Source organism: Gouania willdenowi, chromosome 3, assembly GCF_900634775.1.
Source record: "Gouania willdenowi chromosome 3, fGouWil2.1, whole genome shotgun sequence".
Taxonomy (NCBI): Eukaryota; Metazoa; Chordata; class Actinopteri; order Blenniiformes; family Gobiesocidae; genus Gouania; species Gouania willdenowi.
This window is the reverse complement of record NC_041046.1, coordinates 29,736,677-29,748,816: the sequence shown is the minus strand read 5'-3', so window position 1 is coordinate 29,748,816 and position 12,140 is coordinate 29,736,677. Positions and strand designations below refer to the sequence as shown.

The window sequence follows — 12,140 nt, the reverse complement described above, 5'->3', positions numbered from 1 at the left end:
GAGTAATCAATACATTATGTATTTAGATAAAGGAACGGAAAGAGTCAGAACTCTGTCGTAGCTGCAATTCTTTAAAAACATTGACTAATCTCTGCCATTTGGTCCAAAAAAAGAACCAGTCAGGTGCTTTCATTGCTACTTCTGCCCACACCACCCTCTGTCCCTCCCTTCTCCTTCTCCTTCTGGATCTTATGAGTATATTTTTCTTTATTTATCAAATGCAGACCATTATACTGGCCTAGGAAGATCTCTGTTTGGTTTGGAGCAGCTGTGTATGTACATCTCCCTTTGAGCCAATGCCATCACAGCTATGGTGTATGATGCAATACAACTGTAAACTATCTGTCTCACACTGGAGCACCTAATATGCCACGATGTCCAAAAGTAACATGAAAACTAAGTTACCCTGACCTAAAACATACATTTTATGCTTGTAGTTGTAGATTGGTATCTACTTATCTTGGCTTTTGAGTTTTGTTTGACTTTAAATCGCAAAACATTATCAGGTTTACAAAAACATTGCTGGAGCCTTGAAAGCTTGGCCCCTTTCCCTCCTTAGACAGTTGTTTTTTATGCCAAATCCAAGCGTGTACAGTGATGGACTGAGGTGGCCTCAAGGTCTCAAGGCTGGACTGTTTTGAGGACATGGTCTGACAGCTCTTTGAGGAACCAGACCTTGAACTCCATACTTCCTGCGAGTTAACAGACTCTCTTACACACTAGCACCCCTCTACCTAACCAGCTCCAGGCATGACGAATAAGCACTCTGGATACCGTCAGTGCATCACCAGATTCTCACACTCTAACAACACCAGGTGCTTTGGTTCCTGAAAAGCGTTGACACAGCAAAGCACCATTATAGGGAGACTGCTGAACTCGTGTGCTAACCAATTTGCTTCAGTTTTCATCGCCCTCTTCACTGCAACTAGCCACAATCCCCACTAGTCTGAAAACCAACAGCATAATCCCTACCAAAAATGTCCACAGCTACATGTTTAAATGATCACCAGCTAAGTGTCATAAAACCATTCATAATGAATTAAACCAAGAGAAAGGTGCTGAAACAAATCAAAGCCCACATCCACTGTCATTTTTCAGACACATTCAACAGATCCACAAATAACACCACATGTTATCTCAGTATCCTTAGTATGGCTGTTTGCTGGTTGGATTTGAACCACATCAGGCCAATAACTCGGTTCTCCGTGCAGCCTACTTACACTCTTCACTTTCCACAGCAGCGTAGTTTCCCGATTCCTTGAAGCTGATGTTTCCCAGGTGGAGTACTCCAGCTACGATCTGAAGCACCATGGCTCGATCTTCTGCTGAGATGCCAATCACATCCATGGCATGCTAAGCGAGCAGAGTAAAAGAATCCTGATTAGGCAGGATTGCAGTGTGGGCTCACTCACTCCTTAGTTACCAAGTTCATGTACTCTTATGCTGCATTCACACCGGATGCGTCAAGAAATGTCCAGATTACATACAAAGTCAATGGATAGATGTGTCGCAGATGGGAAATCTTTCCAGTGCGGCAGTGCGTTCCGATCCGCACGTCAAGAGCGTTGGCCGTGCGAGCGCGCTCCCGATTTTTACACATATCCGCACACCCGCAAGAGTTGAAAATATTGAACTCTTGCGGCTGTTTCGCATGACGAAAGCCAATCAGAGTCTTTGTTGACGATTATGTCAGGCCGTCAACACAGACACCGGTCTGTTCACCCATTCAACCATGGACTAGAAGCTGTGTGTGACCACCTGGAGCTGTATGACGCCGCCTTTATAACCGGGACTAGAGTAGGAAGGATTTGGCGTGGAGGAGAATCAGCGAGGAGGTGGTAGTAGCTTGTAAAAGTTCTCTCTGTAGTTTTCATCTCTGAGCTAGGATAGCATTAGCCGCTAATCACACCGGCTTTTTTCACTGGTGGTTTATGTTTATGAGAGGAGAAAAAAGAGCGCAGCTCCTCGATTCAGCAGGAAGTGAAACTCACCGAATTGGATGTATCACTGGTGGGCGGGGCGTCGTTTCAGACGTGCGTATGATGCGAATGGGAAAATGTTTTGATCCTGCGGACCCTGCGGTACGTTTCGTGCGGCAGATGCATCCGGTGCCGCAGAAGACCCATTCGGTGTGAACGCAGCATTACACCGAGGTTGTAACACAACACAGCTTTGTTTGTGTTCCTAAAATGTACTTTTTCTTGATTTAGATGGAGAATTGTTTTCAAGGAGTGAAGTGGGGCCTTAAAGCCAAACTTTGTAAGAAATAGTGCTCTCAAAACTACTGTTATGGTCGGACTGGTAAACAAAAAAAACTAAGCGTATCATTAGAAAACAAAACAAGAAACAGGAATATAATACATGGTCTGTAAGCCACATGAACAGTGGCGTGAGACACAAACATATAATCACAGAGGGTGTTAATGCAGTTTAAACAGATGGACTCAGATCCTACCACAGTTTCCTGATAGTCATTCTTGTCATTGATGTCATCCACTTTATAGGACTCAGACTGGTTTAGATAACTGTAGTAATCCAGGCTCGTGATTCCCAGACTGTTCTTCTGCTCGGCACTGGCTCCTTCTATCAACTGCAAACCAAAAAGGTATGCGAGACACACAGAAAGGCCTTTAGTGGCCTCCGTTATAAACAGCCTTTTTCTGTAGCCTGTAGACATGAACGTGTCCTGAATTTCCCTCAGTAGTTGTATTTTATGAGTCCAGCATGGCCCACTCAATCCTCAGCTCAGACCAATCCTTCTCACCTGATAGAATATGTGGAAGCTCCTCTCTCCAGGATTCCTCGTGACTACACGGGACTTCTCCAGCAGGAAGTTGGAGATTTTCCCTCCATCTGGTTCTCCACCGGAGCTAAACTGGATCTCAAAGTATTTCCCCTGGTGGATCATCATATGAATGTGTCAGATATGTTGTCCTGAATTTTTTTTTTTTTGCTTCTGTTTAAACTGCTGAGTAAACATCTACAGCCAAACATAGAGCCAAATCCTACATTCAAACGTAGTCATCTTTTAAATCACACTGGAAATAATAACATCTGCACAGTATCTGCGAAGTAAAATATTAAACCAGAGGAAAGGAAGCAATGAAAATACTAGTGTGGTTTTTTTTCTTCCTTCAATGCAGACCAAATTGTCTAGTCAGCAAGTGATGAGTTGTCCTCATCGGACCTCTGATGAACCTTCATACAGTATTCATCAGAGCTTAAACAAAAACAATGGCAATAAATTGTCTTTCCCTCTTAAACTTTAAGTTTGGATAAAACATCTGACACATATTTAACCCCTCCAACATGAAAAGTGAAGCATACATGGGCTAAGTGGATTAAGTGAATTAAATCTTTAAGGAATTTCTAGATATTGCAATATCAGTTAATACAAGAAGTGATTTCCTACAGATTTAGTCAACTTAAGTCATTTTGAAATAAATGAATGACTGAAATAAGTCTAAAACTATTGACTACGTCACTGTCAAAAGACTCAAACAAAATCAATATTTGTTGTTGAAATTATTTCTGATTGAAACACATAAACAAAGGGAAAACAAAGGGAAATTAAAGGCCTACAAATCTGCTGGAGTTGTTGTTTCTCAAAGTCTTGGCGTTGCCGAACGCCTCCAGCAGCGGGTTGGACTGCAAGATGATGTCTTTGACATGCTGCAGATGGAAAGAGACGCAGTGAGACGTTAGCGGCAGTAGACTGTGGCACCACAATCTCACACCTTCACCCTCTGAATGTACAATTTTCCAGTCAGACAAGAGTATGTACGTGTGTGCACAGAGACACACTGAGTCTGGAGGCCATTACAATTCACGAGCCAGGAGCACATTAAAACCATATGAGTTTCAGATCAGCACAGGGGACATAATTCCACTTTAAATGATGTTTGCACCATTTTCACTGAAATTAATGGAAATTTGTAGACTTTTAAAATAAGTCCTTCGAGTGGCACCGTCTAATCACTGATTGTGGATCCGATCGGTCGGTGACATTGCCTCTCAGTCAGTTTCCCTCCTGACAGTGAGTTTATTAATAATGCTTGTGCTCAAAATAAACCATAGATCCTGCTCTCATGTCCAGTTTTTGTTCTTGTGTAAGTCATCCAGTTTGACATTTTTATTTTATTTCTTCATTAAGATAAAGTTCCTTTTATGCTAATTTCTCTCAAAGAAAACTAAGAATGAGTAAGCATTTCAATATCAAAGTTGTATGACTGACAGAGAAAACAATTGCCTTACAGAAGTATCTGTGTCCTTTAATAACTCACGAATTGGTGAAAATTCAACCATTTCCACAACAGATTTTAAAGCTGGGGTTTGTAGAATCGTGAGGCGCTCCACACACCCCCCTCCCCTCCTGAACGTGCACACTGTGGAACTCTTTGCATTTTTTTTATAGATAGAGACAAGTAACAAATGTAGGAACTTTATCTTGTGCCATTACTGTGAGAACAGTAAGAGGCTCACAGTCACAGCTGCTGCTCAAACACAAGCAGCCGATCCCAGCTGATCAGAGCAGACACACTCCGTCCACACAGCAGATGAATTGGGTCTGTTCTTTCCACCTTAGATCATTTTTAATAAGCTGTTTATTCCATCTGTTTTCACTCTCACTCAGGAAACGGGCAGGTAGCATCACTGCAGACCCCTCACACCCTGCACACAATCTGTTTAAACTCCTCCCCTCCGGCAGACGCTACAGATCACTGTACGCCAAAACTACCCGCCATAAAAACAGTTTCTTCCCCCAGGCTGTCATTCTGATCAACTCTAAACAGTCATAGAGTGTCAGACCTGTTTTTGTTACTGTGAAATAACCTGGAACTAAACATAACAACCCTGGATCAACCTGTCACTGCGAAATGTTCATGGACATAATTTTTTCATTTAAATGTTCACCTGCACTACTCATCAATGCACTACTGCACTATTATCCACTATTATCTTATTATTATCTTATTATTATTATTATTGTATTTTTATTTTATTTCATTATTATTATTATTATTATTATTATTATTATTATTATTATTATTATTATTATTATTATCTTGTTATTTTTATTTAGTTTGCACATATTAGTCTAACTACTCTTATATTTATGTTTATACTTCTTTTTTTATTTATTTTTCTTTATTTTCTTTATTTTTCTTTATTCTAGTTGATTGTTATTATTTAATGTTACACTACCTGAGAGAGCACAGGTCACCAAAAGAAATTCCTCGTGTGTATTCATACACCCTTGGCCAATAAAGTTGATTCTGATTCTGATTCTGATTCTCTCTCTCTTTGACTCGAGGCGGACTGCGCTGACTGACAGCGGATCGCTTGCAGTCCGCTGAACACGCCGACTCGGCGGACAGCGTTCCTCCTGGACACGTTTATTTGCATTTATTTTGTTGCTTCTCCACCACTGTCTTCCTTTTTCCTCTTGATTTGCCGTGTAACCTTTGAGTCAAAAGTCGTATTAGAGACTTCAGCTGGAATATAATGCCATGGGACTGTCCCTACGCTCAGCTTGGGAATGCGCATCGAGTGTTGACAAGCAGCTCGAGCAATAGTAATGCTTAAAACACCTCATGGGATCACCCTGTTGGTAGAAAGATCTCTGATTGGCTGTCCAGTGTCACGCTGCTATATTTCTAAAGCTCATTTATAGAGCCAAGGGAAGGAGAAGAGATTCACTGTGCACTTGGAACACTTTGGATTACAATATACAATACATAATTATGGATTTTTGACCAAATAGAACCCCAAAAAAATGTACAAACTGCAGCTTTAAATCAAGACCTAAACTCCCTTTATTTTTTTGTTCTGATATTTTGAAACAATGAGATGCGATTTCCTTGCCTCGACTCTGGAAAACCAAAGAACCCACAGCAGCAATTGATGAGCATGAAGTTTTTGTTCAAATTGGAAATATAGTTTTGTATTAAAAAAAACTAAATACAGACAGAAAATTATATAAAATGACATATAAAGTATTGAGCCTATCGCATGTATTGTCCCACACAGCACTGTAACTTGTACTGGGGCAGACCTTGAGTGGTGTTGAGTTTGTTAGAGAAGACTTTACACTATACATACCTTGACATATTTCCTGTAATTTCTCATAATTCTTATCAAGCATAGAGATTACAGTTTCACAGATTATTCAATATAATAACTTCACAGTCACAATAATGCCTAGAGTTGCAGAGGTCAGACCAAATCATTCTGAGATGTAAAAAGCCTGACAGGACACGGCTAGGACCGACTTCACACATTTTCTAAATCTGATTATCACCACTCCAAAATGATCAGGTTATAGTCAAATCAATGTCAAGTCCACACAAACACTTAGCCTGTTGTTTGGACTGGTATAATCTGATAGTGACATGTGAATGAATTGAGCTGAAAAGACAAGACACATGAGTTAACAGAGAAGTGACGGGTATGCAACAGTGATTTATCACCTTTTCAGAACAATTTACACACGTGTGAGCACATGCTGTCAAAACAATGCCCGAGAATGCATGCAGGAGGTGCACACTTAGATAAGAAATGGTGGATGGCACCAAGAAAGAACTGTTAACACGTGTGATAAGGGTGGTGTCAGTTTGCTGCCTCACATCAAGATGGCCATAGTTTTAAGACCTCAGGTCTTCCTGCTGCTGGCTATGCCTGGGTTTCCACTGGTTTCACCAGTTTATTTCACTAAAAACACTTAAAGGCATCCTGTCCAAAGTGTAACCGAAGTTAGGGAATTTATTCCAGCTGTCCACTATCCTGAACACAACAAGCGAGTATCGATGGAAGTTGGATGGATAAAACTAATAAAATGATGTGTAATTGTTTTTTATTTATGGAAAGCAAGTTCAATTACCACATAAATCATAATTTCATCACGTGAAAGTATGTACAGGCATAAGATGCTGTAAGATGCTCTACTGTAATTATCAAACAGGAAACTAAGAAATACAATTTTACAATTAAAGGTTTTACATTTACTCATATTAAAGACAAAAAAAAAAAAATCTGATAATTTATCAGTACAACAGTACTCTACAACAGTAGAGTCTAGTATAAATGTGGTGGACAGTCAGTGCATATAACAACTCTAATCATAAACAAAGTAGTTCTTTCTCAAACTGTGGTCTCTGGCTTAGAAAATGAACATCTGCTGCGTGGGTGGCAGATGCTAAAAGGGGCTGATGGTTATAAGCCTTCTGATGGTAAGAAGGTATAAAGTAACAAAGATTACCACTGAAGACCTGGGGTTAAGAAGCAACAGGTTCATTAAGTCCAAGTTGTGATCCTGTTTTTCAGAAACATGTGAAGTCAATTTATCATTTCATCGATGCAGGAAGAGCATGGCGTGTATCTTTCACTGTTGCACATGATGCAGAAAAAGCAGCTCCTCTCACCTGCACGCGAGGTCCACCTCCTGACACTCTGGAGATGTAGCCCATGATATATTTGGCTGCCACAGTCTTTCCCGCTCCGCTCTCTCCACTGAAAAGCAAATAATAAAAGGTGGAGTTAAAACTGGGCGTCTGAGTGAATACCATCAACAACTATGTGACACGTGAAAATGTACTCGGACGTCAGTCATGTGCACCTGTTGGTATTTTTACCATTCACACAGAAGCTGGAGGTTTTAAGTCATTCTTTACTGACTTCATAACGGTTTTTATTTGACAAAGGTGCGTTCACTCACAAAAACAACGTATTGCTCCACTAACCCTGAAACTCACGATTATTTACAACAAAGAGCGTCTCTACTGAATGTTTCTAAATGAGCACTCAGAGATTCATAAACTTCCTCCATTTGAGATCATCATGCTTGATCAGTGGTTATTTGACAAATCCCTCGGGATTACCATTACGTACGTGTGTGTGTGTGTGTGTGTGGCATGGATACACTAAAGCCTATTTTAAGTTGTTTGCACACATACAGCTATCTACACTGTATGGTCAGAATTTCCGACTATGCCTCCAGTAAATGTAATCATAAATGGAGAAGTTATTGCTCATCAAAAGTTTGCGTAAGGAAACACAGTAACAACCTGTTAAACATTAAACCATGAAAAAAAAACTATAACATATAAACTTACCGTAGGTTCTCTGATTTGTATGTGTTTTGGACCGTGGGTGGAGTACAGAATGCTACCAGAACTTTCTACCAGTAATATTTTGCTGACCAGTATTTTCCCAGCCAGGTCATTGATGAAACCTGAGTATTTCACACACAGCATGAACCAGTTTCTCTATTTTTTTATTTAAATGAATAAGATACTCTTTGGTTATTCAATGGCGCGCTGTTAGAATAGTATTAAAGTGTCAAACTTGAACAAAGATGTAGTTTAACCCAGTTGTATAATGACTGTGGTGAAAAGAACAATTTCTGTAAACTGCTATTGTGTCATTATAAGTAAAATATAGGCCTACATCCTAATCAGAGACCAGTTTTTATATTTTCTCACAACTTTGTTTCATTCTGAATGCTAAAGATGGGTAAGCTAATAATATAAAATAATAATAATAATAATAATAATAATAATAATCACATGTGGGCCAATATTTATGATTTGTTCTACTTTGTTTACTCATCTTCTCCTTGTCTATGCTCCTCTCCACTTTTGACCTGGCCAGTCATACTTATTTTGACCAATGTGGTTTAGCAAAGGATTGCAGTGGAGTTTATTATTTTTTTAAATCTGCATGCCTTAAACTAAAGAGTCAGGTTTGTAATGGCTCTGTGAGAATCAGCACAGCTGCAGACTGTTAGAGGCTGCCAAAGGAAGTCATGGTAGCAAGTCTATTACACAGCAGTCTCTATATTTCTAAACCCACCCCCCCAAAAACCAGTCAACTTTTTACTCTACCAGATCCTTGGGCGTTATGTGATCCACCCGCTGCAGTACCAGGTAGTAGTTAAAGCACATTTTCTGTTAGGCCTAAACATAAGTGTTTCTGCTGCAAGCCAGTATATGGAAATTTTAGGCAAACCAGGAGTGCGAGACTCCTTAAAGCATCTTAAAGGTGCAGTCTGCAACTCTAATAAAAGTGACTTTTTGTCATTTTTGCTAAAGCTGTCACTATGTAGGGACAGCTTTACATTAAACTAGTAGTTTGTGTGAAAAAAACAGACTCATTGAGTCCCCTCTGCTGCTCCTGCAGCCTTTTGCAGATTGCCAGAATGCACCGCGACCAAGCAAAAACAACCAATCAGAGCCAGGATTGTGTTTGATGGTCTGTCTGACAGCTGTTGCTCACAGGCCCCGCCCCTTTCCCGGGGCTGTAGTGCCATCTTTTTTACAGTGTATGGTCTGGAGGAGTAGAAGATGGAATTGGTGACTTTTCTGCTTGAAAGGTAATTACTGCCGCTTGTTTGATTTGTAATTGTTATACTAGAACTCTGTAGAGCATGTGTTGTTTGTGTGCGCGCAGCAGCCTCCGTGTGGCTGCTGTAAGTGACACTGTGTTGTTGCTGCTAGGTTGGTGTACTGTGTGCACCTTGAGAGAGAGAAGTGCTGCAGTAATATGCTTTTAACAGTGCATGTTATATTACTGTGATGTTGCTGTCGGACCAACGTTTGCTTGTTAGCTCCTCTGAGGGAGGAACTTTGGAAAGTTTGGAGGCAGGGCAAGAGAGCAGCGGGGAGGGGGGGGGAGAGAGGGATCTGAAAGTTGTGGACTGCACCTTTAAAGAGCAGGTCCTATTGTTTTATAGTCCAACAATGAACTATTGTTACTTAAGATTTACAAACCCAACAAGGACTTGAATGAGCATATGAAAGCAACAGCTATCTCATTAGATAGATAAGATAGATAAGTCTTTATTGTCATTGCATAATGATACAAAGTACAACATACAACAAACATGGACCACAGTCCCCCTTGATGCAAATCACATTTCATTCACACACAATATATAAATAAATAAATAGGATAAAAAGCATATCTGTAAACTCCCGTGTTTTACCCCTCTTTCCCGCCATCGTCCTGTATTAGTATTTTCCCATAAATATCCCGTATTTTAATGTAATAATAATTAAAAGGTGCCTTACTAAACTAACACTAGCCTCGCGCGAACTTCCAGCTGAAATGGCCTGAGTGGCAGTTCTCGCGATATTAGTGCTGACAGCGGCAACAAACCCGGAAACAACTCAGAAAAGAGATGAATGAATGAAGACGTTCTGGTGAAAAAAAACAAAGAACTCGTGTAAATATCTTGGAAACTGGAACAGAGAGTTTATCTTCCTAAAAAGCAGCAGGATGTGACACAGTTACACATTCTGTTAGATTAATAACTGAGATTTTAGCGTCTACCACAGCGGAAGGAACGACGTAAGTCGCCATGAAAAATCAGCCAATCACAAGCTCCACAAATATACACTGCTTTATAAAGTGTTAAAGGATGTAAAATCTGTAATAAATGTGTCTAATAAGTCATTAGTGAATACCAGAGAACCACATGAGTGAGCATGAGAAATTATAAGAAAATATATAATGAAAATAAAATGTTAATGTCTAACTTAAAGACAAGCACAGTAAATATGCAAAGTGTTGACTTGTCTATGAACTGTAAGTATATTAAATAAACATGTGCTTCATATATACATTTATGTTTAAATGTAGGCTGTTTTATAATTTAGGAAGCAAGGCTGGGCGATATATCGAGATTTAAGAAGTATCGAGTTTTCTATTATATATAATAGCTTATTTTGTATCAAAATACTAGTTTTAAGAGTCACTGCTTTTACTTCTCAGAACAGAGTCCTGACTCAGAGCTTCCCCATAACAAGCCATATTACAGATTACATATCACTCACACATGCTGTTCCTTACAGGAGAAAAAACAAAAGTGTCACATATTGTGCAGCTGTTTGTTAATAAATGAGCCTGTGTAGCATTTTGGATCAGCAAATTTAACCCAGAATTCTCTTTTTTCTCAGACTTCATTCGAAATAAAATGATCTAGATTTATATCATATATCACCATTTTGAGAAAAAATATTGAGATATAAGTTTTGGTCCATATCACCCAGCCCTAGTAGGAATGTTCATAGCATTTTAATGTTAATAAAGGTCGACCTACCAGATTCTAATCACATTATTGTATTTAGTAAGTGGTTGATAAGTGGCTATTTTAGATTTCTTGTACACTTATTTTAAAATATAAGGGATACTGGAGCTTGGTTGGGTGGGTGGGACTGCTCGTAGTGGGCGCCAGAAAATTTCCCTTATTTTCAAATCCAAAACTTGACAGGTATGAAAAAGTGCAAAGAGGCAATTCATCAATCATTTTTTTTTAGAATAAAAACAGTATGAATAATAAATAATAAAAGCAGTTTAGTGTGGGTCTGTAAGGAGTAAGCTAAGCTAGCAGTTTTCATTCAGAAGGGATACTGCATATTTATTATTTACGTGGCTTGTACCGTACGTACAACAGGAGACAGAACAGACGGGGAATCAGCTCTTTATAGAAGCACAGAGCCACAAGCATCACCGCAGCAGAAGAAGCTTCTCATGGAGCTGTTCAATCAGTGCTCATTTACAGCTGAGAGGAAGTCTCTCCTACCAGTTTTTATAGGAGGGGCGGGGCCAAAAGCCCAATAAACATCACACTCACGTTCTCAGCCAATAGCAAAATTTAATTGTAGTAGTAGGGTTCTCAGTTATAGAGAGTAGTCACTCTGACATTTTAAAATTAAAATTAACTAAATGACAAGAGTTGGACGAGCACCAATCAGCAATACTTATTTAAATATGTATTCAGCAGAAAAAAGTTGGTTTTGGGGTTTAGTTACTCTTTAAGTAATCTTTTGGTTATCTGATCCAGAGTCTGTGACAGAAATGGAAATTTAAACTAGAAACGCTGTTAGAAATGCTTTAAAAAAAAACAATCCATCAGCACTCCCTGTCCAGGATTTCAGCTGAATTTCCTTAATCATCATAATTCATTTATTTTTTTGTGAATGTAAAAGAAAAACTGCCATCACAGATCAGTGCTAACCACACTGCATGGAAAGCACCTTCCACCAGTCTTTGTTTACTGAGAGTCTGTTGAACATAAAAACCACTTCCATGCTTTTGTTTGCTGATTTAGTCACTCAGAAAATATACCTCTGTGCCTTTAT

The 12,140-nt window shown here is 39.4% G+C and overlaps 1 protein-coding gene across 2 annotated transcripts in view; it reads right to left on the bottom strand.

The window, feature by feature from the left end:
• Positions 1 to 12,140, bottom strand: part of myo1ea (myosin IEa) — a 68,986-nt gene that overhangs the window by 39,921 nt on the left and 16,925 nt on the right. For both annotated transcript variants that reach the window (XM_028439797.1, XM_028439805.1), the window contains exons 5-9: positions 7,422 to 7,509; positions 3,583 to 3,672; positions 2,765 to 2,896; positions 2,456 to 2,590; positions 1,221 to 1,353 (exon numbers count right to left, since the gene is read on the bottom strand). In XM_028439797.1, the coding sequence (XP_028295598.1) occupies positions 1,221 to 1,353; positions 2,456 to 2,590; positions 2,765 to 2,896; positions 3,583 to 3,672; positions 7,422 to 7,509 (578 nt within the window). The remainder of the gene's footprint in view (positions 1 to 1,220; positions 1,354 to 2,455; positions 2,591 to 2,764; positions 2,897 to 3,582; positions 3,673 to 7,421; positions 7,510 to 12,140) is intronic.